This window comes from Taudactylus pleione, unplaced genomic scaffold (assembly GCF_031769625.1).
Source record: "Taudactylus pleione unplaced genomic scaffold, aTauple2 ptg000277l, whole genome shotgun sequence".
Lineage (NCBI taxonomy): Eukaryota > Metazoa > Chordata > Amphibia > Anura > Myobatrachidae > Taudactylus > Taudactylus pleione.
The window spans coordinates 2299862-2327097 of record NW_028284679.1 but is presented as its reverse complement, the minus strand read 5'-3'; the positions used below and the strand labels follow the sequence as shown (position 1 = coordinate 2327097).

The 27236-nt window shown below is 48.9% G+C and overlaps 1 protein-coding gene across 4 annotated transcripts in view; it reads right to left on the bottom strand.

The window, feature by feature from the left end:
- Window positions 1-404: 404 nt before the first annotated feature.
- Window positions 405-27236, bottom strand: part of SLC5A6 (solute carrier family 5 member 6) — a 45256-nt gene continuing 18424 nt past the window's right edge. For 2 of the 4 annotated variants that reach the window (XM_088481715.1, XM_088481716.1), the window contains exons 2-16: window positions 20801-21402; window positions 17450-17515; window positions 17151-17202; window positions 16501-16568; window positions 16145-16299; window positions 15759-15899; window positions 14793-14922; window positions 14411-14499; window positions 11589-11701; window positions 10192-10259; window positions 10023-10109; window positions 8510-8691; window positions 8164-8267; window positions 6342-6496; window positions 405-5328 (exon numbers count right to left, since the gene is read on the bottom strand). In XM_088481715.1, coding sequence (XP_088337841.1) covers window positions 5164-5328; window positions 6342-6496; window positions 8164-8267; window positions 8510-8691; window positions 10023-10109; window positions 10192-10259; window positions 11589-11701; window positions 14411-14499; window positions 14793-14922; window positions 15759-15899; window positions 16145-16299; window positions 16501-16568; window positions 17151-17202; window positions 17450-17515; window positions 20801-21169 — 1944 coding nt within the window. In that variant the 5' untranslated portion in view covers window positions 21170-21402 and the 3' untranslated portion in view covers window positions 405-5163. Of the gene's footprint in view, window positions 5329-6341; window positions 6497-8163; window positions 8268-8509; window positions 8692-10022; window positions 10110-10191; window positions 10260-11588; window positions 11702-14410; window positions 14500-14792; window positions 14923-15758; window positions 15900-16144; window positions 16300-16500; window positions 16569-17150; window positions 17203-17449; window positions 17516-20800; window positions 21403-22945; window positions 23035-27236 lie in introns of those variants that run through there. The other 2 variants (XM_088481717.1, XM_088481718.1) reach the window with 2 other exon arrangements.

The following is a 27236-nucleotide window of genomic DNA, read 5'->3' as shown; positions in this document are numbered from 1 at the left end:
ATGTGCAATCTTTATAAATATAAAGTATAATACCAATAATTATCAAGCATAATACATGTAAATGTGTTTGTAAATCTTCTAACCAAGAATCATTATTCTCCGACAAAGCCGCAGGCTCTTTAGCGGCAAAAACTGTTCCAATGCAAAACGAAATCAGTAGTGAGGAGTTACTATAATCTCTGTATTCTGGCTTGTGTCCCCCCAATACGGCTTGTGCTGCGCAGCTTAGGACCAGCAATGAGGTTTGCTTGGGCAGGTGGCAATAATCCGTCCAGTCTACACCTTAGATGCTGAATAATGTGGCCCAAAACCCAGATACAACTATATTTAACACAGGGAGTGTCACTGTAATATACTGCCATCTAGTGGCCATACTCTACTACACATCACACTGGCCATGCTTTTCAAAGATCTTTATTGTGAAAACTTTTCAATTAAGTCATCATGTACAAATCATGGAATGACGTTACATAAATTAAGGATTTAACACTCATAAATAGAACATCCTATTCTTCCAATATACAACGTTTGGCAGATTCCAGTGGAGGAAGAGACGAAAAATGTTTTCACTTATATTTCGGACCAAAGTTAAATCACCAACTACAGAAATTTACACGAGTACAACAGGAGGCAAATACACACGAACACAACAGTGTGTGTAACCTGAGCAGAGACACAAGAATCAGATTTGGCACCGGTGTCCGGAGATCACGGAAACACGGATAAGATTTCCAGTATGGAACATACAGTACATGTTCAATTATTACCGAGTGTTGTGAAATGTTCCTCTGCAACAACATAGTGAATCGGATGTGTGTTATGGTTATTGGCTATAATGCAGCCTTGTGCGTATACTGTTGCAGAGTCCACTTCAACAGGTCTTAAAAGTGTACAAAAAATACAATTAAAGCTGGGAAAACAAAAACGAAAACAGATTTGAATAGGATTTTCTCTTCAAGTATTTTTACCAATTGGCCAGAATTGTGCAAAAATTCCAAATGAAAGATGTAAAAAAATAAATAAAATAAATTGGTGCAGCCGTTTGCGTTGGCAGGGACGCCACTCATTTTTTATAGGGCCGAAGTACCCACAAAAGAAACAGGATAGAGCTCGCCATCCTCCACCTGCCTAAGTGCGGCGTGACGCCTCCCTCTGCACCATTAGGGACAAAAGGACACAACTGGGACCCCGCAGGAAGGAAGGGAGGATCGGATATTGGTGGGTGCATGTACTTTAAAAGTTGCAGAAAATGTCAGTAATTCTGTAATAGTCTATCGATGAATGCCGGCATATTGGATTTGCTGTAATTTGGCAGATAAGTTCTGGTATTGATCATTGAGTGACTCTTGCTAATTTACCGCCATTAAAATTAGGTACAGCACAAAACTCTTGTATTTCGCTGTTGTAATGCCCGAGATTTTTCTCATTTTTATGGCCTGATAAAACATATGTACAGTAACGGAGACAGAAATTCGCTTAAAGCAGCAGTGCTGTGTTACCAGACTACGGCAATCAGACAGCGTACAGTGTAGTGTGCAGCGATGCTTCTGTAAGCTCTGTAAAACCCCCTCTCCCTCCTTGCAAACATGCTGAGAGCCTGTGTGTGTGACTGGCAGCCATACCCATCTGCCCCCCCAGGGAGATTCAGCGCCAGCACAGCTAAGAGAAAAAAAGACCCATGAGCTGAATGAGGGAGCCTGGAGAAGGGAGGGGAGCCTAGAGAAGGGGGGGGAGCCTAGAGAAGGGGGGGGGGAGCCCAGAAGAGAAGGGAGGGAGCCCGGAGGAGAAGGGAGGGGAGCCCGGAGGAGAAGGGAGGGGAGCCCGGAGGAGAAGGGAGGGGAGCCCGGAGGAGAAGGGAGGGGAGCCTGGAGGAGAAGGGAGGGGAGCCTGGAGGAGAAGGGAGGGGAGCCTGGAGAAGGGAGGGGAGCCTGGAGGAGAAGGGAGGGGAGCCTGGAGGAGAAGGGAGGGGAGCCTGGAGGAGAAGGGAGGGGAGCCTGGAGAAGGGAGGGGAGCCTGGAGAAGGGAGGGGAGCCTGGAGAAGGGGAGGAGCCTGGAGAAGGGGAGGAGCCTACGAGCGGCTACTCTACAAATAGTCTGTTGAGGAAAGATAATTTCATATTAAATGCAAGTTCTAGATCAAATAATTCAGTTGTGATGCCCCCCTGAGAGAACACCTGCAAAAAAAAGGGGGGGGGGGAATCTTTGGAAACTAGTGCACAGGAGGAAAGTGCTGTAACACACAGCCATCAGAGTACCCTCACTTTTACAGAAATAAAAACGGAATGGCTGATTGTCCGATATTTCGCCATCTTTCCACATGTATCAATTTGCACAGCTGTCCCCAACACATTATTGAATGGAGGGGGAGGGGAGGGGAGGGTTATTGCATCAGACAAACTGTAGAAGATCTCCATTGGTCAAAGCAGATTCTCCAAAATTTTCTGTATATTATCCAGCAGAATATTAACACTACTCAATAATTTATCAGATTATGTACAAAACACACAAACATTAAAGGCACAGGACAGACTTTATATCTGCACAATAAGTTTTTCACCACACTGGCAACACAAACTGGACATGGCTCATATTCTGATTATTAGATTGCTTTACAACTGTACGCGGCACTATGATTGAGAGGATGGACTTGTCCATTAACGTGATTATTAAGGTGCATGGTCGGGTTATAAAACGTGACGATTACAGATCACCAATTGTACCTTACAACACCAGGCGGAGGGGGGGGGGGGGGGGGGATACAGACAGTCAGGGGGAGATTATGAAGCAAAATGCGTACACGAACGTTACATTAGCCCGCGTATTGGAATGGATTATCCATGGAAGGAGCCAGATTACAATTTGAAAGAGCAAAGAATAATCGATCGCAGCAGAAAAAACGAGAGTTACTAGGAGAGGACAGTGACGGTCTCTACGCTAAGCCCTCTGTTGGTGAAACCCTTAGCATGTCCTGCACATGGGTAACACGCAACACTCTCCTGCACATGGGTAACACGCAACACTCTCCCGCACATGGGTAACACACAACACTCTCCCGCACATGGGTAACACACAACACTCTCCCGCACATGGGTAACACACAACACTCTCCTGCACATGGGTAACACGCAACACTCTCCCGCACATGGGTAACACGCAACACTCTCCCGCACATGGGTAACACGCAACACTCTCCTGCACATGGGTAACACGCAACACTCGGCCAAGTGACAGAACAAGTGTAACATGAAGGCACAAACTGTCCTAAACTCTATAAATCGGATTAAAAGATCAGATCTCTTACAGGTCACATGAATCCCAGACAAGCTACAGATTTCTGGCACCCTACCTGCTGCAGGCTCTCCAGGCTCCTGGGAAAGCCAGGATATCGGGAAACACAGCCCTTGGGTACAGCAAAGGCCACTGAGGTCCTGAGAACGTGGAAGAACTGTATAGTCTCCCTATGTTCTCATTGGGACGTTGATCCGCTACAAGTAGTGACTGTTTCTACAACATTATACACTTCTATAACCCCACTAACAAAACACACACACACCCTAAAGCATTTATCAAATGAAATCATTTGGTTTATGTGCAGGATGCACCCACACCTCAGGGGATGCAGGATGCACCCACACCTCAGGGGATGCAGGATGCACCCACACCTCAGGGGATGCAGGAGGCACCCACACCTCAGGGGATGCAGGAGGCACCCACACCTCAGGGGATGCAGGAGGCACCCACACCTCAGGGGATGCAGGAGGCACCCACACCTCAGGGGATGACGCTAGTTCCATAGGCTGCATTCTGATATACTGGTCCAGCATACAAAATGGCAGCACCCACATTACTGCTTTGGATGAATAAGGTCAGTGTTGGTACATTGAGGGTGCTTGCGTCTATTAATGAGAGTACTTTCCATGTTTCTGGGAGGAGAACACAATAGCTGATACTCAGCACACAGCGATCTGTACTATAAATAAATGATAATAATAATATAAAACTTTGATGCCAATCATGTACGGTTTAGGTCAGTATGGGTTAAGGATTGTAACTCACCACTTCTACAGAACAGCGGCACCTGGGACCATAGGAGAGCGACACTTCACGCCCGCCACTAAAAGCTGCACTATATAGTGAGGTATGGGGCATTTATGTGTCTGGCAGATAGGGCAGAGTGGGTATATACTGGCTCACACCTGTGCGGTCCCTTACAGACCAGGACAGGACACCCACTCCAGCCCCTTGTAGAGCACAGACATTACGTCATCTAAAGCAGGAATGGCCAAACACTATCCTCAAGGGCCTCTATAACACTTCATGTTTTCCAGATCTCCTAGCTGGCGCACAGGTGCATTTTTTACTATAAATATTTTTAAAATATGCACAGGTGTTCTGGAAAACCAACTGCTGTGAGTCCCCGAGGACAGAGTTTGCCCAATGGTGATCTAAAGCACCAGGCCAGCTTTACGTCTGCACACATTGTATATAAAGACATATAGCTGGCCACAGTAGATGCAATAGACAGCATTCTGGAACACCTGGGTCTAGAAACAGTGGGGAGACTGGATGGCGATATAAACCGCGGGAGGAGAGCGTAAAGATGGGCAGTGTCGCCCCCTGGTGGGCAATGTGACGATGATAGTGACTCACCACTGTGCACATGTTTTCTAGGGCACTTCAGGAAATCTTGAGACCAGCTCAAGGTCATCAGCACTTTGCTGACCGTACCTAAACCATACGCTGCACGTGACTGTGAAGGCAAGCAGGGCCTGTATAAGGTAGTGTTACAGCTCCAGGTCACAGATAGTGCAGAAGCCTCCAATGAAAAGATATTTCCCACTATTTTGGAAACCAGCAGCAAAACCAGCAGTGAGAAACCAGATCTTTAGGAGACAGACACCATGGTGCTTCAAGAGTCAATTTACATGGCATTTACTGGCACGTGAACTGGGCTTGGTGGACCCGGATCTAGACCGTTACAGACCCAGGAACCTGATGTGGTGAGAGGATAGCACAGGTAGGTGGACACCACAGACTGCTGGAAGAGATCGGGTCATAGGAGACAGTGACCTCTTCTTTGTTCTCAGGAGATCCTGAAGGCAGCACAGGACCCCCCGGCTCCTCAAGTACGCGGAGCGTCCAGAAGCTCTGCATCTCATTTCATCAGAGCGACGTCTCGTGTACAACGTAAGAGTGTCCACCTTCGGGGCGCGAAAAGCCCGCGTAATGCTCTTCCATCTCCTCCTTTTCCGTTCCTTTCACGCTTCCGTTCAGGAAACCATTACAGGATTTGTCCGCTTCTAAGGGCTTCGGGGGGTTCTGCTCATCCTGTTTATAATACAGAGACGGTCAGGCACAGAGTAACCCAGCCCTCTTATCTCATGTACGTTATTGGAGGGACCGCTACAGCAGAACATACTCTAAGGACATGCATCTAGCAACATAATGTGTGTGTCTATATCATTTTCATTCCTGTGTATCCTAGCGCCCAGCGCCCCCCCCCCCCCAAATAAAAGTCTCAAAGTTAAAAAAAAAATAATAATAATAAAAAAAAAGATTTGGCTGTATAGATAAAAACCACACCGCGCTGGCTGTCCCACCCTGTAAGGCAGAGCACGGGTCCATTTAACAGTAACTTCCAGAGGGCACTAGGGCGTACTACCCACAAACTGCCCAATTGTACAAAAGAACTCGGCTTAACCATTTGGGGAGTGGCAAAGGCAAATTTGGGGACAGATTTGGGCAAGTAAAATGGTGCCCTGATTTCCTGGTGTGGGATGTTGGCTAGTATGCCAATCTCCCCGTATATGCCCCAGCAATCATATACTGGCGGTGTAATCCCACCGGTGACCATCTAGAGAGACTTGGTGACACATTATGGTGGATCCATGTAGACCGGCAAAAACCACTAAGCAGATGGGACACGCAAAGTCTTATATTAGTGTGATCCTTAGTACCAGATGTCTGGCTGATCCCAAACAACCCAACGGCCCAGAGATAAGCAGCTCTCTAAATCCTCAGCCAACACGTTAGGTGTAATATCAGCTGGTCTTCCTCCCCCCCCCCCCCCCCCCGGCTCTGCACGGTGTAATTTAGTGAGCCGCCTGGCCTGTAACCAGGAAATACAGAACTATCTTATGATTAAACATAACCCAACAACAGGGGGCCGGGACTATGATGGCGGGGGGCATTACACAGAAGAACCCCATTATGGGTCAAATTAGCCGCTACACCAAAGGTGATTATAATGCTCGTTTTCTGAGTCACACGGCAGGAGATGTACAAGATGTAAGTAGGAAACCACCTTCCCCGATACCAGACTAGCGATAACCGAGTGTTACCTGTAATAGCCTGGACTTCTGAGGCTCTCCTACCTCTTCAATGTGCGCCACTCCAAATCGCAGCCTCTCCTTGTATCTCTGCGGCAGGAAGAACAGGAGCTTGGGCAGGACCAGGTACACCGTGCGGGGGTTCACATCCTTCCCCTTCAGTGGGCCTGAAACAGAACAGAATAAAATTACCGCATTGTACTGTGTGATCCAGCGACGCAGCGCTTATAATGGACCAGTCTGTTACCCTCCAATACCCAGTTAGGTTTCTATAGGCAACGTGCTATAGTTATTGTAAAAAGTTACCACTACAGAGAAGGATAATATAATCTATACAAGACATTATCCAGGACTAGATCGCCTGTAGACAAGCCTGTTTCACCCCAGTTTAGGCTCCTCAGTGCAGGAAACGAGGACAGAAGTCTATTGCAAGACACCAAAACTTCCACTCAGACTCCTCTATTATAGCACTGTCCGACTCCTTCGTGAATGGCAAATGTATATTACTTCATATTAGAAGAAACAAACTAACTGTAGTAAAATGGTAGCACAAGGCGATGTCATCACTACCATCGGCTACGTAGACAGATTGAACATAAAATATTTATCATATTAAAGTTTCTGAACAAGAAAACCAATTTCCAATGCACATAGGCCTATCCCCTGTATCACTGACAACGGGCCTGTGCAGGTGTTAATCCCATCGCTGAGATTTATTATAAGGTTTTATTTTGAAGCCGGAGTCGGTACATTTATATAACCTCCAGCCAAAATTGTCTGACTCCTTAGCCAAATAACACTTTACACATCTTTATAAGACGGGAGAGCGCTGTAAGCAGAAACCCTAGATCCTGGATGGCAGGCTGAGATCCTATCGGGGGATACTGGACATTATAATAGAACAATAACTTGCACCATGGGTGTATATGGATTTATAACTTTGTAGTAGAGTTAACTGGAAAGAACTGAGTACAGAAGCTGAAGTTCCCTTTCAACATATGGTATAAAATATAAGAGCCAGAGGTCGTATTTCCCCCTAAACCGCATAACGGGAGTTTTCTGCTGAACAAGAACCTAGTAACCATGGCCCCGATTCAGACCCACTCGCGAGCGGCTGTCCGCTCGCAAGTGGGTCGAAGTTCTGCACTGAGCATGCGCACGACGGAGGGAGCTCCGTCGTGCGCATGCGCCAGACGCGACGAGCGAAGGAAAGTCCTTCGCTCGTTGTATCTGATCAAAGGGGGCGTGCTGTCGATGTTGATTGACAGCACGCCCCCTTTGGTGGGCGTGCCTCCCTGACGGGGGCGTTCCCACGGGAACGCCTCCCGTCAGAAGCCGGCCCACTGACATCACTAGTGATGTCAGTGGGAGTGATTTTGGCTCTGATAGAGCCAAAATCACTCTGGTGCTTGCGGTTGAAAACCGCAACCGCAGGCTCCGGCTCGCAGTTTCGATGGTCGCGATGGTCACGACCATCGCGGCCATCAAACTGCACGCTCGTATAGGCTGTGGGTGGTGACCCACAGCTATACGAGCGTCCAGGAGGACGCTCCATTTTTATGGAGGGCGGCCCTCATTCAGAGCGTGCGCTCTGCTCAGAGCGTGCGCTCTGCTCAGAGCGTACGGCTCTGAATGAGGGCCCTAGTTAGGCATTAGTAACCCCCCCGGTCAGAACTTGCGCACAATAAAGACCGCGATTATCAGCTTTGTGGAAGGTACCAGTCAGAAGAACGTGCTGTGAAATCTGGGGCACATTCATGTAAGAGAATACGGTGTGTGTGCGAGAACGTCCGCCCCCTGCAGCAAATGATCATGGAGAAGACCGGACACTCACCTGTGAGCAGGCTGACGATGATCCCCACTATGACCACCGTGGCGGAGTTGTGAGCGCTGTACCACATATAGGACAGGGAGTAGAACCTCTGCAGACCCGTAACGCTGGAAGGAGAGAGATGGGCAGACCATGAGCCAATCTAGAATGGATCTATAGGAGAGGGTCACCGTGGATCACAACGTGGTGAGCACCGGTTACATTACACAGTAGTGTGTTCATCACTGAAAACTTTGTTTTTTGTTACATTAAATTGACAAACTCACTAACTAGAATCAACTTGGGGTTAAAGTTACAAGTGTCATTTCTTACAGGGTTGGAAGCGACTCCCACCTCCCACATCGCTCACCTTTTAGTGGCGGCCCCAGAGGTTAGCACCGTCGTCATTATTGCTGTGGTGAGGTTCCCGACCTCTGGAAGAGCGGTAACATTCAGCAGGGGGGAGGAGACCGTCGGCATCCTGGAGACAAAACTGCCAATGCCAATCCAAAACGCCATGACCAGGCCAGCTACCAGGCCACTGATGGCCCCCTAGGAGCGAGCATAGAGGAGGGGGATCAGGCACAGAGGAAACTCAATACTTCACTAGTAACAGAGTGACAGCCATTAGCCTTAGCGATAGCAAGTGCTAATTACATTAGGTCAGACGCCAATGGATAACTAGCAATACGGAGCATGCAAGCGGGTCTGGGAATGGGACACACTGTTTTCATTACCTCTTTCACCCCCCACCCAAATGCCGTTTGCGCCAATTACTTGTATTTACCATAATACATTTAACAAAAAAAATAAAACAAAAAGTCTTCCACAACACAGGCGGTAACACACCATTAGCACGTGGATGTCAGACTCCAAAATAACTACAACTTTGTGCCCTATACTGGGGGGTGGGGGGGAACACTACACACCTGCTGCTGTAATTACAGTGCCCCATACTGGGGGAGAGACTACACACCTGCTCCTGTAATTACAGTGCCCCATACTGGGGGAGAGACTACACACCTGCTGCTGTAATTACAGTGCCCCATACTGGGGGAGAGACTACACGCCTGCTGCTGTAATTACAGTGCCCCATACTGGGGGAGAGACTACACGCCTGCTGCTGTAATTACAGTGCCCCATACTGGGGGAGAGACTACACGCCTGCTGCTGTAATTACAGTGCCCCATACTGGGGGAGAGACTACACACCTGCTGCTGTAATTACAGTGCCCCATACTGGGGGAGAGACTACACACCTGCTGCTGTAATTACAGTGACCCATACTGGGGAGAGACTACACGCCTGCTGCTGTAATTACAGTGCCCCATACTGGGGAGAGACTACACACCTGCTGCCGTAATTACAGTGCCCCATACTGGGGGAGAGACTACACACCTGCTGCTGTAATTACAGTGCCCCATACTGGGGGAGAGACTACACACCTGCTGCTGTAATTACAGTGCCCCATACTGGGGGAGAGACTACACACCTGCTGCTGTAATTACAGTGACCCATACTGGGGAGAGACTACACGCCTGCTGCTGTAATTACAGTGCCCCATACTGGGGAGAGACTACACACCTGCTGCCGTAATTACAGTGCCCCATACTGGGGAGAGACTACACACCTGCTGCTGTAATTACAGTGCCCCATACTGGGGAGAGACTACACACCTGATGCCGTAATTACAGTGCCCCATACTGGGGAGAGACTACACACCTGCTGCTGTAATTACAGTGCTAAGGAAGGGAAAGTAAGGAAGTGCTTTATAACATTTTAATCACAACCATACACACAAACCATTGTCCCCCTTCATGTTTCATAAAGAGATATATAAATAAGTGCATTATACAGCTAATATAGTGTTATGCAAGAACTCACAATGGAATTGGTGAAGGGAAAGAAGAATCCCAGACTGAAGATTCCTAGGAGGGGTCCTCCGACAATGCCGAATATACTCAGAGCTGCCTGTGGGGGGGGAGATACAATATCAATACTTGGGTTCACAGGGACATCACCAAATCACTACATTGGACAGAAGACCACCTACCTGTAACACGGAGCCCATCAGAGATGAAATATAGGTCATTCCAAGGCAGAGGAGACCATACCCAAGAGCTGCATAGAAACCATAAATTACCATATTATCCATTAGCTGAAGAGGCGACAGAACAAGACAAGAGGAGAGGAACGGAAAAAAAAACCACACAGCCTGGAAGCCGCTGCAAGGCGTATACCCCAGGCGGCTGCAAGGCGTACACCCGCGGCCGCTGCAAGGCGTACACCCGCGGCCGCTGCAAGGCGTACACCCGCGGCCGCTGCAAGGCGTACACCCGCGGCCGCTGCAAGGCGTACACCCGCGGCCGCTGCAAGGCGTACACCCGCGGCCGCTGCAAGGCGTATTCCCCAGGCTGCAAGGCGTATACCCCAGGCTGCAAAGCTACGGAGACCAGACCAAGTCAACATTTCAGCCCTCCCTGCTTAACCAGAAGGCAACCGTAGAGTCAGCCACTTTAAAGCCATAGAATGGAAGACTTAATCAGAATATACAGTATGTGCAGTAAAACGTTCAATAAGAATATTTTAGGCCCGACATAGTAAAACCAGAGCACTAAAGATCAGCATACATAATGTAAAGGTTACTATATAATAACAAAATATATATTTAAGATGGTGGAAAGGAAAAAAAAATAACCACAAATATTGCATTAACCTTGGTGACGGAGGGCTGAAAGGTTGGTGTGTACGACACAAACACTGCACTGTGATTTGGGGGGAGTGCGCAGATGGACGCTCATTATAAAATGGTGCAGGCTGAACGATGACATCGTGCGCTAACTGAAACTTTCCTACCCAGAATCCAGTGGGGCCTCAGGATACATCAAACTGTGTGTGTGGATCACATGACCGCAACAGGCTGCAATCTGCGCGGGACACGAGAGGTTACAGCACAGTTGTTTAGTATACGCTGGACCTCCATTACATGGGATGGCGAGATACAGAGATGGTCGGATGTCATTTTTGCAGCGAAATGGATGGAATGCGGATCAAACACGACACTTTAATGTTCAACATCAGATCTATCACACCGTCTAGGCCCTGATAAAACCATCAGTCACACAGACTTTACTTTCATTCATATAGTAGCAAGAGCCAAAACAATGCTAAGGTTCCCCTGCTAGTATAATGATCTATATGTGCAACCAGTATGGGCCTATTCTGGTGTGTAGGATGTCACACTGGTGCATCACAGGAGGACTATGCCATCACCACCAATGAGACCCTCCTGTGAAAGCGTACACACAGCGATGGGCAGCCATAACACGTATTCAGGAGACGGTAGCCTATCGCTAGGGATCGCTGGCATCACAGTCACACGGATCGTTAGAGGTCACACTATCCGCCCTCCTGTGGGATGAAGGAACCACGCACTGCGGCACCACTCACCGAGAGCTTTGCACAGCAGGGTCGCTCGTGACTCCGGGATGTTCGGGAAGTGGGGCTTGATCAGATCCTCCATTGTAACCGTGGCCAGAGAGTTAAACGCAGAGGAGATGGTGCTGGTGACAGATGGAAAATTAGACCTCATTAAAGCAAAATGAGAGAAGGAAAAAGGAGGCAGGCAAGAAATAGCTGAGGAGATATTATAAATCCACCGTCCTTCTCTACAGCAATGGCCAAAAGTTTTGAGAATGACACAAGTATTGGTTTTCACAAAGTTAGCTGGTCTCAGGATGCGTTACTGTTAGCATGACACAGGACGAAGACTTTTGGAGGATGGCCTGGTGTCAAGAAGGGCAGCAAAGCCACTTCTCCCCAGGAAACCCATCAGGGACAGACTGATATTCTGCAAAAGGTACAGGGATTGGACTGCTGAGGACTGGGGTAAAGTTATTTTCTCTAATGAATCCCCTTTCAGATTGTTTGAGGCATCAGGACAAATGCTAGTTTGGAGAAGGAAAGGTGAGCGCTACAATCAGTCCTGTGTCATGCCAACAGCAGAGACCATTCATGTGTTGGGGTTACTTCTCAGCCAAGGGAGTGGGCTCACTCACAATTTTGCCTAAGAACACAGCCATGAATCAAGAATGGTACAAAAACATCCTCCAAGAGCAACTTCTCCCAACCATCCAAGAACAGTTTGGTGAGGAACAATGCCTTTTCCAGCATGATGGAGCACCTTGCCATAAGGCAAAAGTGATAGCTAAGTGGCTCGGGAAACAAAACAACAAAATTTTGCGTCCATGGCCAGGAAACTCCCCAGACCTTAATCCCATTGAGAACTTGTGGTCAATCCTCAAGAGGCGGGTGCACAAACAAAACCCCACAAACTCCAAGCATTGATTAGGCAAGAATGGGCGGCCATCAGTCAGTATGTGGCCCAGAAGCTGAGTGACAGCATGCCAGGGCGAATTGCAGGGGTCTTGAAAAAGAAGGGTCAACACGGCAAATATTCACACTGCATAAACTTAATGTAATTGTCAATAAAAGCCTGTGACACGTACGAAATGTTTGTAGTTTTACTTTAGTATACCATAGTAACATCTGCCACTTATGTAATGCTGTAATGTTACGTCAGTATATCATAGTAACATCTGCCACTTATGTAATGCTGTAATGTTACGTCAGTATATCATAGTAACATCTGCCACTTATGTAATGCTGTAATGTTACCTCAGTATACCCTAGTAACATCTGACACTTATGTAATGCTGTAATGTTACCTCAGTATACCCTAGTAACATCTGACACTTATGTCATGCTGTAATGTTACCTCAGTATATCATAGTAACATCTGACACTTATGTAATGTTACCTCAGTATACCCTAGTAACATCTGACACTTATGTAATGCTGTAATGCTACCTCAGTATAACATAGTAACATCTGACACTTATGTAATGCTGTAATGTTACCTCAGTATACTATAGTAACATCTGACACTTATGTAATGCTGTAATGTTACCTCAGTATACTATAGTAACATCTGACACTTATGTAATGCTGTAATGTTACCTCAGTATACTATAGTAACATCTGACACTTATGTAATGCTGTAATGTTACCTCAGTATACCATAGTAACATCTGACAAAAAGGACTAAAAAAACACTGAAGCAGCAAAGTTTGTGAAAACCAATACTTGTGTCATTCTCACAACTTTTGGCCATGGCTGTATACAGGTGACATTTGTAATTCAGTGGAGTGTCGCACAGGACAGGCCAAACTCTGCGCTCTCACGCTGGCTCTGCAAAGCCTACAGGAGCGATTCCTAGTAACTAAAGGCTGCGAATTCCCAGCTGCCACACACAGGCATCTTATTACACACCTCACTCCCAGGAATTACCCCACCCAGCCAGGTGCTGCACAGTAACCACTCCTGCCATAATAAAATAAAACCACCATCTCACATTTCAGAAGGGGCATCTGGTGTGCAGAGGGCGACATTGAACTATAGTTGTATCTTTTTTTTTTTTTTTTTATCATATCTGAGCACCCCTCCTTCTGCCGATTTAGGGCCTGATCCCAGCGCGGCCTCACTCAGAACGCGCATAGGACTAAATGTGCTTAACGCATATGGGTAGCGCCGCCCCACGGTTTTCCATCCGCCAACACAACAATCATCACTAATATCAGCACTTACACCTAAGCCCACGCTGGGTGCATGAGGTCCAACTGAAATAGGCGGACACAAGACCGTTCTCTTATGTTTGTACCCAGACAAGCCCATTTCACACATGGAGAGAAACAGCCGGGATCAGTCAGACTCTTAGAGATTGGTAGAGAGGCGCACGTTCGCTACGGTGTATGCGCAATTTCTTAGATACAGACGCACATTAGCAGATTAAAGACGACCTCACCAAAAAAAAGGGAGGAGGCAAACTGGAAAAACAAAAAATGTTCTAGAAAATGGAAAAAAACAAACCCAAAGTATTTTAACTAGTGGCCCATTGAGGTGAGACAGTCTTCTCCGAATCACCACTAGGTGGCAGAGACTAGTTCTCGGTTATACAATATCTATACCAAGGTGTTGGTACTCCCATTGCATTTAGGTCCGACCTTCAGGAGGCACCTTGGAGGGTAGGTTAGGAACACTTTTCCAATTATACAACTAAGGAATTGTAAGTGCTTATATTACAGACTTAATCTGTAATTTTGCTGTCCAACAATCAAGCGCAAAATTAACCCTCGCAACAATCAAGCGCAAAATGAACCCTCGCAGCATAGTGACAGTGATGGAGATGGGGGGGGGGGGGTTTGGTTACTTACCTGAGCGCACCGCTGAATAGACAGGCCACAAACAGCCCCGGGAGACCTGGAAAGTCCTGGAGAATGTCCATAACAAAGTATAGGACCAACTGTGAAGACAGAACGTGAAGAATGAATACTGACATGAGCCTCCCGCGTCCCCAATTTACACGGCTTCTGGGCGTGGGCAGAACAAGATTCCAGAGACGCACCATAACTGGACAAATATACTATAATGCTGGCAGGAGGTTATAGGCATGTCTGTGCCCGAGGACCTGATGTAAGGACTTTCCCGCTGGTCATGCAAGGTCGTGGCAGCACCTAATGAGCTTATAGCAGACCAAACGCAAGCACCGCTGATGGGATCCGGTCACGTTATCAATGTGAGACCTGCGGAACTTACCTGGTCGGGGACGGATATTATTTCCGGGTTCCGGATCTCATTCATCTGGTAATAGGCAAACATCACCAGTCCCGTCAGGCAGCCCAATGCCAGCACCAACTGCTGGCAGGGAAACACGGCGTAACAGGACCTGGGGAGAAGGAACAAACGTCACCCACAGCCCTGGGAGAAACGCCCGAGTATTATACGGATCCCTCATTTGTCACCGGGAACATTTAACAGGAATAAATGGCTGTTTGGGCCTTTTGTGGCTTTGACCTAGTAATGGGGCCCCCTACTACTATTTTTATACCAACAAGTTTCACAACTGCACACTGAGGATTTACTGGGCGGTCAGCCCAGTGTGCAAGTGTCCCGAGCGGGGAGAGTAGTGCCAAATGATGGGTGGGGAGGGGGGAGCAATCTAGATGCACCTGGGCAAACCCACAGGCGTCTGTGCCAAATTAGGTTTATTTTGCATTGTCAAAAAGTAGCAGACTGCAAAAATGTGGTACCATGAGATCAATGGCCGTGTGCAGAACATTTCCAAAGATGTTAATCTGCTCTGTAAACCCAATATAGCTCTGTAATTTACAGCGTCAGGAGATTTTTATATATATATTATATATATAATTTTTTTTCTTTTTTCCAGCTGCTGGATTTACTTGAAACATGATTTAGGAGACGGTGTGCTCAGCCCAGCCCCTGGCACGGTTACACGGGCAGCAGGGCTCAGCCCAGCCCCTGGCACGGTTACACGGGCAGCAGGGCTCAGCCCAGCCCCTGGCACGGTTACACGGGCAGCAGGGCTCAGCCCAGCCCCTGGCACGGTTACACGGGCAGCAGGGCTCAGCCCAGCCCCTGGCACGGTTACACGGGCAGCAGGGCCCAGCCCCGCACCTGGCACGGTTACACGGGCAGCAGGGCCCAGCCCCGCACCTGGCACGGTTACACGGGCAGCAGGGCCCGCCAGACCCCATCACTCACCATATAGCCTCCTTCTCTGTGCGGGAGCTCAGGTAGCGCTGTACCTGGGCCTGATTCACTCCGTACAGCGACAACATCAGGAAAACGCCTCCGATACCGAGAGACCAGATGGAATGACGGGTAAACGGGTCCGGATTGAAGCTGCAATGTGACAATTAGTAAGCGCCAGTATTCAGAGAACGGGGAGGATTCGCCCAAATGAAATAATAATGGAGAGATCCTGGTGCCTAGATCTATATATGACGCAGCATGGCAGAGTTACAGACGTCAGACTGCGCTGGGCCAAGCATAAGGAAAGGCCATGTCCTAACCCCAGAATGACACAATCAGGCACCAGTCCAGGGTCCAGCGTTGTTCTACGGCCCCCAGACCTGCCCAACACTCACTTTATTCCAGAGATCTTGTTATGCTCCTGGGCGATTCTCCAGACGTTCTCCATCCCCCCCACCTTCATGGTGCCAACAACAATCACCGCAAGCTGCCCCGCAAACATCACCAGCGTCTGGATGACATCAGTCCAGATTACGGCCTTAAGACCACCCTGAGCGGAGGAGGAGGGGGGCATGCGATAGTATCAACAGAGGCATCACAACACAACATTCAATTATATAACTAAAATTAACTTATGATTGGGGGAGGGGATAGGCTTAAAAGAGCACCAACAAGTAGGACATCGTCCCCCAAGTCAGGGCCGGTCAGACTCACTCACACAGTGCAGGAGACATAGGTTAGAGAGTCTTACCAGTGTAGTGTACAGAGTGCAGACCAAGCCCATAGTCAACACTGTCCCCCAGAGGCTGAATCCTGTTACTGCAATGACAAATAGTACAAGAGTTCAGCTTCTTAAACTTCCTATCCAGTATTATTAGCGTCATCATTTAATTATATCGCGCTACATGGAGTCCGCAGCGCTGTACAGGGATTAAATACAAATTAATCATGAATACATGGGATACCTATATAAATAAATGGTAATACTAATACAAAGAAAGGCAGGATGGAGAGGATAGTGAAGGGTAGGGTAGAAAGACTACGGCTAGTAAGAGCAAGTAATAAGTCACAGAGCTGGAAGGACATCAGTGATCACAGATCCTGTACCCAGCAAGTATGCGGACAGACGGGACCAGTCTCGCCAGTGCGGAGGGGGGAACTAAGGCGGCGATCAACGGAGGAGCGGAGAGGGTGGGCAGGAGTGTGGAGATAGAAGAGGGAGTTTGGGTAAATAGATAAAAAAAAATAAAGATGTATATTATATACAGTATATTTATTAATAATAATTTAAAAATCGTATGTTAAAATAAGTTCACGGCAATCTTTATATTATGCGAGAAGTAAAGTGTTACAATGTAACTGTTGCTTATAGATTCCGTGCGATTGTCTAGGCTGCATTACCTGCATTAAAGGCCAGCGCCGGCGCGTACAAGACCACCCCCATATAGATCACCTGCAGAGATAAGAACACAACACAGATCATGGTTCCTGACCATTAGACAATGTGCTCTCTATCATAGGACGAGCATAGGTCGCTGCGCTCTACCTCTCCTGGTTATAGAGACCTTCTTACATTTAGACCACGGTTATGTGCTCATACATAGATAGAACAGCTCTCTGAGGCAACGTGTGCAAAGCTCCAAGGGATGAGCGTCTTCCAGAGGCAGAGGGAACACTCCTGAGACTGCCAGTGTACTCACCATCTGGAATATAAAGGTGACTGTGCCACAGATCCGCACGGCCTTACTGAACCGCAGCTCCAGGTACTGTGTATGAGAGAAGAGACTGTCAGTCCGCAGCGTAGAAGGAAATCACCGGCTGTGGCCGCACAGAGACCTGTCTGTGGCCCCCCATTTCTCCGCACAGACACCTTTCTGTGGCCCCCCATTTCTCCGCACAGAGACCTTTCTGTGGCCCCCCACTTCCCCGTACAGAGACCTTTCTGTGGCCCCCCACTTCCCCGTACAGAGACCTTTCTGTAGCCCCCCACAGAGACCTTTCTGTAGCCCCCCACTTCCCCGCACAGAGACCTTTCTGTAGCCCCCCACTTCCCCGCACAGAGACCTTTCTGTAGCCCCCCACTTCCCCACAGAGACCTTTCTGTAGCCCCCCACTTCCCCGCACAGAGACCTTTCTGTGGCCCCCCACTTCCCCGCACAGAGACCTTTCTGTAGCCCCCCACAGAGACCTTTCTGTGGCCCCCCACTTCCCCACACAGAGACCTTTCTGTGGCCCCCCACTTCCCCGCACAGAGACCTGTCTGTAGCCGCCCACTTCCCCGCACAGAGACCTTTCTGTGACCCCCCACTTCCCCACACAGAGACCTGTCTGTAGCCCAGTCTCAAATTATACATCAACGCTAAAATATACATTTGCTGTAACGTTGGCTACTCATTTGCCTGTGTGCTGCCAATTTCGTAAGCAGAGAGCCGCCATCTTTGCTATGGTTTACCTGTGTAGGGCACCGGGCCGACTTTGCAAATTCATATTCCCACAAATGCCATTCCTGCGCCACGGAGCAGAACCCTGTGATGGAATACAGGAGACTGCAATCTGATCTACACCGTCCATCTCATAGAGGAACAAGGGGTGCAGGAGCCGCACCATCAGTCTGACCGACGAGCACTTACTGAGCGATCTGTGGCTCCTGCAGCTTAGGGTGCCTCTATTTTTATTACAATAATCTCTTCTCCACCTGTACTAGAATATGGCGCATATTTTGACATATGTAAAGACGTATCATAAGTGCGTTGATTCTCCCCAACCCCCCCATCCTAGCCCATTGTTCACTTTCTGCTGCAATAAACTTTACTCCATCTGTATCCGCATTGATCTCTCCAGATTTCATTGCAGCTACAGTGGCATGTATATTCCATTCTGAGCACCACACACTGCATCTACACTCACTGCGCTATTTTTTCGACCGCTACACTAGTTAGCGCTAGAGAATTTTTTAAACCCCGAACACTGTATTACCACCATTATACCACTAACCCCATGCTTTATTCGTTATGTTTTGATGTTGTGATACCACCTCTCTCTATCCCCCCACATGTGTTTACCTTTGTCTCACACCCCCCCCCCCTCCCCTATGGTTTATGGATATTTCAGAATTAGCATTTTAAGGCAGCCTGAGAATCACGGTCTTCACATGTTTGTAATATGTCTCAGTTACTATTGATGTCTGCCGCCTTGAGTGCTTTTTGTTGCCTATGTTAAATGCTTGTTATGTATAGGTGGTGTATTGAGATCTGAAAATAATATATATATAAAAAAAAAGAAAGGAAGGAAAAGTACACAGACGGCAATTCTATGTCAGCGTCCACCGACACAAATAACAGAGAAAGCTCAGTGAGCTTACAGGAGCAGGCGGAGAGCACCTTATATCTGGCTGGTAGTGAGAGAACTGAAACGGCTTCGTTGTTTACAGTAGGGACGAGGAAACCCCCGACGGTTTAATTCTAAACAGATTAGAAGTTACTGAGGAATTCCAGGATTGCATTTCAAAGATTAAATAGGGGGGAAAAAAAACAAAAAACCAAACAAAACAAAAATGCAATTTTTAGAATAACTCCTTTGTTGCCAAGGACGAGTGGGACTAATACACTGCAGGTGTTCAGATAGGGAGGAAGTTTCCCTTCTTAAGAGTTGCTGTCACTCAACCCTGGCGGAGGCGGGCATGGCTTGATGACGTTCCCTCCTTCCAATGACTGGACCTGAGAAGTAAATCCAGGGACAGGGGCATATTTCTCCCCATCCAGGCTCCCAACAAACCCAGTGGCACCCATATTTGTAAGAGGGTGAGACCCCTCTGTCTCATGATTTGGCCATTAGTGGAGGTCATGTTAACCCCAGACAAGATCAGCCCAAAGTGCAGTAATACCTGTAGAGCCGCTGGTTGAGATGTGAAGGCGCTTAATGTGCCCAATCTCTCCCATCCTCACACTTACACACTTCGGGGCACAGCCTTTTGAAAGAGGTGAGGTCTCCTAAGTCAGACTGTGTGATGTAGAGAATGGAAGGAACTGAACTTCATGGGAACATCAGTATGTATAATTTTACTCACACGACAAAGACAGACAGAGACAGGGCAAAGCCAAAGTCACACACGGAAAAGCCAAAGTGTCACACACACACACACACACACACACACGGCAAAGCCAAAGTGTCTCACACACACAAGCCAAAGTCACACACACACGGCAAAGCCAAAGTCACACACACACACACACACACGGCAAAGCCAAAGTCACACACACGACAAAGCCAAAGTCACACACACCACAAAGCCACACACACACACACCACAAAGCCAAAGTCACACACACACACGACAAAGCCAAAGTCACACACACACACGACAAAGCCAAAGTCACACACACGACAAAGCCAAAGTCACACACACACACGACAAAGCCAAAGTCACACACACACGACAAAGCCAAAGTCACACACACACGACAAAGCCAAAGTCACACACACACGACAAAGCCAAAGTCACACACACACACCACAAAGCCACACACACACACACCACAAAGCCAAAGTCACACACACACACGGCAAAGCCAAAGTCTCACACACGGCTAAGCCAAAGTCACACAAACGGCAAAGCCACACACTCTCGGCTAAGCCAAAGTCACACACACACGGCAAAGCCACACACACTCACAGGGCAAAGCCAAAGTTACACACACAGGCAAAGCCAAAGTCACACACACAGGCAAAGCCAAAGTCACACACACAGGCAAAGCCAAAGTCACACACACAGGCAAAGCCAAAGTCACACACACAGGCAAAGCCAAAGTCACACACACAGGCAAAGCCAAAGTCACACACACAGGCAAAGCCAAAGTCACACACACAGGCAAAGCCAAAGTCACACACACAGGCAAAGCCAAAGTCACACACACACAGGCAAAATAGGCTCTGTAGGGAAGGCAGTTAGACATTAAATAAAAAACGTATTTATATAGGAGACGGACCCCATGGCAGTTTAAAAAGACGGAAGTGTGGGGCGGAATATGAACACAGCATTGGCGAGCTCTTACCTCATAGGTGCTGGTGAGCCTGAGCCGGTAGAACACAGGAATGAAGATGTGAGCGGGTATCAGCAGCCCAATGATGTACGAGCAGCCGAGGAACCAGTACTCTGTGCCAAAACGGAACATTTCTGACGGGACTCCCAGGATGGCCACGGCAGACTGAAAGGTAGCGAGAAGGGACAGGGCTACCGGCAGGAACCCCATGTTGCGGTTTGCCAGCAGGAACTCCTGCGTTGTCCGCTGTCTCCCTCCGCTCAGGGCATAGTACAGTCCGATAGCCGAGGACAGGACCAACAGCAGCGCGAAGATGACATAATCCACCGTAGAGAACCTCATTGCCGGGGCTGGGGTGCTGCAGCACCCGGGAACATCCATCTTCAGCGGCTGTGGGGCGTTTCCGTGAATCTGCTGCTACTGGGCCAACGGTGGCCCCTTCATGCTGCCATGGAGCTCTTCACTACCGAATCCCACACTTTGTGTACCGCTCACTTTCCCGGGAATCTGCATTACCGCTGGTTTCTAGCGTCCTCCCGGCTGGATGACGTTACTCGGTGGCTGCTTCATGGAGGGTCTGGCATTCAGCAGAAGTCTTATCCCACCATACAGAGCTGTAACAGACAGGAGAGAGTCAGTGTATAACCAGCTAACCTATAATAAGGTTAATGCTTTACCCTGGAGTTAGCAGAGACATTACACGAGCTAAGCAGGGGTGAAGTCCAGTGACGAGGGTACACGGGCACCAGGTTGAGCAGAGTTTGCCATGGAGGGGACATTGCTGGAGGGGACATTGCAGATGCCATGGGTATCCCGATCGTGGGTGAGGCATTTGGCCTGTTGTGCCTCCATATTAATGGATAACTTCCATGAGGGAAAAAAGAAAAGGAAAGCCTAGCCGCTGCAACGTCCATTATAACATATAATACAACCGATGACAAAAAGGGGCTTCCAGTAGTGATGCGCTCACTGAACGGACTGGAACAACATACACACAGACTTACTGACATAGGAAAGTAACAATGGCTTATCAGTAAACACAACCAAATACTGTATATAAAAGGAACGGGTGTGGTATAAGAGATAGACAGTAATTAGTTAGACAATGTCTAGATAGACACCAGATGTTAGACAGTAGTTAGACAGGGAAAAAAGTTCTACACAGACAAAAAAGTCACACACACTAAAGTTAGACATGTAAAAAGTTAGACAGGTACAAAAGGTCGACAGGGTCAAAAGTTAAACATGAAAATGATCGACACAAAAATGGTAGACAATTTGTGTTTTGTTTTTTAGCTCTAATCTTCATCCTAACCCTCCCCTTGGTGCCTAACCCTAAAAATAAAATGTGTCGACCATTTGTGTGTCAATCATTTTCATGTCAAACTTTTGACCCGGTTGACTTTTTTACATGTCTAACTTTAGTGAGTCTGACTGTCTAACATCTGGTGTCTAAGTACTGTCCATCTATAGTTGGGAACTCCAAGGAACAGTCTTCCATTATAACAGGAAGGGATGAAATAGTGTGTGTGTGAATAAAGAATAAAATATATATTTCCCGCTAGGTTGTTTTAGCGGGGCGCAGCACCCTGCCCTCACAGCCTGCGGGTGCAGTCTTCACCTACGGGTCGCAGTGTCCCGCGGGTGGAGAAATGTGCGGTGACCCGGTCACCGCTGGAACCCGATCTCCCTGTCTGCAGCACTTGGGGGCTGCCCGGCGTGTCCGTAAGTGCCGGGCACGCCCCCAAGAGTGACGAAAAGGGGATGTGTCTTATAGACACGCCCCTTTTTGATTGCCACGCCCCCTTTTCGGACGCACGCGCCTTGGGCGCACTAAGGTGCCCTCTCTAGCTCCGGCGCCGTCTGCCGCTGGAGTGAACACACGTGAACACACACACACACACACACACACACATTTACATCTGGTAACGCCACAATGTTACAGCTTGCCGGTCAGTGCTTTCCCTCACTCAGAAGGTCATACGCTTCCTTACTTGTACATTAATGGGGGTAGAGCACCGTCCACACTGCAGTCACTGGCTGAATACAAGGAATACTGACAGCTCCATGAGGGAATGATCACACAGGGGCGTCTCACACATCATACATACTAGAGACTGGTGCCAGCAGGGGATGAATCGGCTAAATCAGCCTCACCAGAGCTGGAGAGAAGATGTGCGATAGCTGGGTACTGTCACTGGCAAAGGAGATTCTTGGTACCAAGTTATAGATCAGTAAAAAAGCACTAAAAAAAAAAAAAAAAAGAGGAAATAAAAATATATAATGAAGGACCCGGCTGTTACAGACATATCAGACATGCTACAACCTGCCTGGTGTTCTACACTGTGCATCAGCCCCGTCCCTGTGGACACCCGGATTACGGGCCTGATTAGAGATAGACAAAGTGCACCTACATGTCCAACGCCGTACAGGATCGCTAACACTGGAGAAGGGGGTCTGCGATCCCGGGGCGTATCAGGGTGGAGACTGGGAGGTGACCTAAAGTGATCGAGGCGTGTCCCGGGACGTGCTAGGGGGGAGTGTCCCGGGACGTGCTAGGGGGGAGTGTCCCGGGACGTGCTAGGGGGGAGTGTCCCGGGACGTGCTAGGGGGGAGTGTCCCGGGACGTGCTAGGGGGGAGTGTCCCGGGACGTGCTAGGGGGGAGTGTCCCGGGACGTGCTAGGGGGGAGTGTCCCGGGACGTGCTAGGGGGGAGTGTCCCGGGACGTGCTAGGGGGGAGTGTCCCGGGACGTGCTAGGGGGGAGTGTCCCGGGACGTGCTAGGGGGGAGTGTCCCGGGACGTGCTAGGGGGGAGTGTCCCGGGACGTGCTAGGGGGGAGTGTCCCGGGACGTGCTAGGGGGGAGTGTCCCGGGACGTGCTAGGGGGGAGTGTCCCGGGACGTGCTAGGGGGGAGTGTCCCGGGACGTGCTAGGGGGGAGTGTCCCGGGACGTGCTAGGGGGGAGTGTCCCGGGACGTGCTAGGGGGGAGTGTCCCGGGACGTGCTAGGGGGGAGTGTCCCGGGACGTGCTAGGGGGGAGTGTCCCGGGACGTGCTAGGGGGGAGTGTCCCGGGACGTGCTAGGGGGGAGTGTCCCGGGACGTGCTAGGGGGGAGTGTCCCGGGACGTGCTAGGGGGGAGTGTCCCGGGACGTGCTAGGGGGGAGTGTCCCGGGACGTGCTAGGGGGGAGTGTCCCGGGACGTGCTAGGGGGGAGTGTCCCGGGACGTGCTAGGGGGGAGTGTGCCAGGACGTGTTAGGGGGGAGTGTGCCGGGACGTGTTAGGGGGGAGTGTGCCGGGACGTGTTAGGGGGGAGTGTGCCGGGACGTGTTAGGGGGGAGTGTGCCGGGACGTGTTAAGGGGGGGGAGCAGGGGTTTGGAGTGTCCCGGGGCGTGTTAGGGGGGAGTGTCCCGGGACGTGTTAAGGGGGGGGAGCAGGGGTTTGGAGTGTCCCGGGACGTGTTAGGGGGGAGTGTCCCGGGACGTGTTAAGGGGGGGGAGCAGGGGTTTGGAGTGTCCCGGGGCGTGTTAGGGGGGAGTGTGCCGGGGTGTGTCTGGGAATGCTGCTGTGTTCTCAAATGCAAATCCACTCCTTCAGAAGGCCATGTTTAGGTGGGTTCGAGGAGATCCCAGGCTACTGCAGATGTCATGGTGCGGCCGATGTTGGTGTGTGTACAATCTCCATTGCAAATGCACAGACCACGCAGCCTGGAAGTGGGAGTCTCACAGCTCGTACATCCCAATGCACCGTATATCTTACTGATGTCAGGTTATTGGTGCATCTTGTTGCACCATTACAAACCAGCACTGTACCCCTGTAACATTTCCCCCTGGCAGACAGGTGCCCTCCATCATCACTGCCATATACACATTTTAGATAAACAAGAGATCATCCATCTACGGTTAGAGTGTAATAGTGTAACCAGAGTTTATAGAACATCGGTGTAACTCCTCTGAGAAGCAGCTGGTAGCACAGGATAAAACCCCCCGATGGTGCCTCCTGAAAGGACACCAACAGGTCCTACATAGCCAACCCCATATTATAACCACAGCTCAGCTCAGATCATTGTAATCCGGTTGGCTCTTGCCAACGCTGGCGCAGGTTACACCAATGTCTGCCTCATCTTAAGCTGCATACACACGGTACAATCTGCACAACCAACAAGATCGCTGAACTATTTCCCTTGAACTTTTCTGTAGCGCAGGCCAAAGAAAGATATTTATGATCGATATATATGATAGGTATCTTACAGTGAAGTCATCCTGCCACATCTCTGAACATGCAAATCGTGATGAAATCATCCAAGCTGGCCTGCATGTACGGACGCCTATAGATATAGTTATCGTCCATGCGGGAACACGCATAGTTGGTCATTCGCTGCATAAAAATTAATGATTTATTGTTGTACAATATTTATGAAAGAATATCGTTCCGTATGTACGCACCTTTAGGTCTGGTTATAGGGGTCACCACAGTCTTACTAATATACTCAGACACTAAGCCACAGAGGGTTGCAACTGGGTCAGCTGGCATGCATCACGTCTCTTCCAGGTAACAAGTGAGCCTGGCATCCATATGTCTGTATAGGGCACAACCTCTGGAAAATACGCTGGCTTGGGGGCCTCATCCCACCTTAAGCAGCCGCCGAGCTGTATGGTATACGCGTCTGTTACTCACTGGCCTCATAATTCCTCAAGACCATTATGTAGGCTATGATTTGGTTAAGATGAGGCTGGTACCATCCATTTACACAAATGTAACATGCAGGGCTTCCATAGTGGGTACAGACAGAACATGCTCCCCCAATAGCGGAGAGTGAGTGGGTTTCCCGCTATAATAGATTCTAAAAGTATCACTAGCAACATGGTATATCATCACCAGTGCCACCTCAGTGTACGAGGAGCTCAGGTTTCTGCCCAATAGATACTTGGAGGCTTAATAATACCCAAAACTGGGCACCAGATAGGAACAGGCCGTCCTGTAATAGCGGATAAGAAAACAGATCCAAAAATAGTGCACCTCCGACGCCCAGCTCACTAGGTGTAGTCATAGGAATATGCAGCTTTACCCCCAATGTGGCAATCAGCGAGGAGACGCACATATAGGTGTAACACACAATCAGCATTAATGTATCTAGCGTCACCTTATTACACAGAATTCTACAGAGAACATTTAGTCATTTGCATCAGCTTCTGCCCCAAAGGAGCCCACACTCCAGATTCCCCGGGGCTCACTTCCATCAGCCGTCCATTAGCCTACCAGTAATTTTGGACTATGGGAGGAAACTGAAGGAGAAACCTACATAAACATGAACCAGACATATCCCGGCAAAACTCCATTGCTGTGAGGTTAGTGCTAACCACTGTGCCACCCTGCTGCGCAGTACACAGGGCGAGAGCAGCTAGCCAATCCAGGGGTCTCGTTACAGACCATTACCTTGGTCTCAAGATAGTGACTGGGGCATGGAATATCAACAGTTTCTCAAGGCCGGGGGGACCCACAGGGAGCGGTGCGGTAAAACTCAGACTGGGTTACCTGATGTTTTTACTTCAGTTTGGGGATGTTGCTCCATTCATCTCCAGACTTTTCAACGGTATTAAATATCAGTGGTTCTCAAACTCGCTCCACAGGACCCCACACAGGTCACGGTTTCCAGGTCACCCAGCAGGAGCACAGGTGTAGTCATTACTCATTGACACAAAGATCCACAAGTGGAGTTAATTATTTCACGTGATTCTGTGAGGAGAGCTGGAAAACATGTACTGTTTGGGTTCCTGAGGACAGAGTTTGAGAACCTATGCATTAAATCATTAAAGGTATTGAAGAGAGCATGAAGCCGTGGGTGGGTACGCCGGTATTGCAGGGTATGCTATAACAGGACACCACCACCCATGACATACCAGCTTTTCCATGAGTGTTTCCAGGTAAGGGAGAGTGTGTAAGGCCTCTGATCTGGTCCAAAATGAAACCTGGTATAAAACATACCTTACACAGTGCCAGGACCTGAGCGTCAAAACGGTCGCCGCTTGCGCTGTCCACGGGATTCTGATAATATGCTCATTGCACCTGTATAATCCATTCCATAGGGCACACGTGTTTACAGACCGGGATACATGTTACCCGCCACACTTACCTCCAGTATCTACTGTGACACAGTTGGGATAGGGGTCCCTCTCCTGGGGTAGATGGACTCCCTCTTTACACACACAGCAGTCGTAGAAACAGGATACAAGTCTGGGGTTCTCGTACAAACTGGTCGGCGCCAGTCTTTATTGTGCCAAATGAATATAAACATAAACAAAACAAACATAAGTCCTAGCCCGGCTGGGCACTAACTACACAGCAGATTCCCCCTCTATAATAATGGTAGGGCCTATTGCCCTCATCATCAACAAAACACGTGCACAGTACAAGGATTATCACCAAGTGTCTCTAAACAGGCTAGTC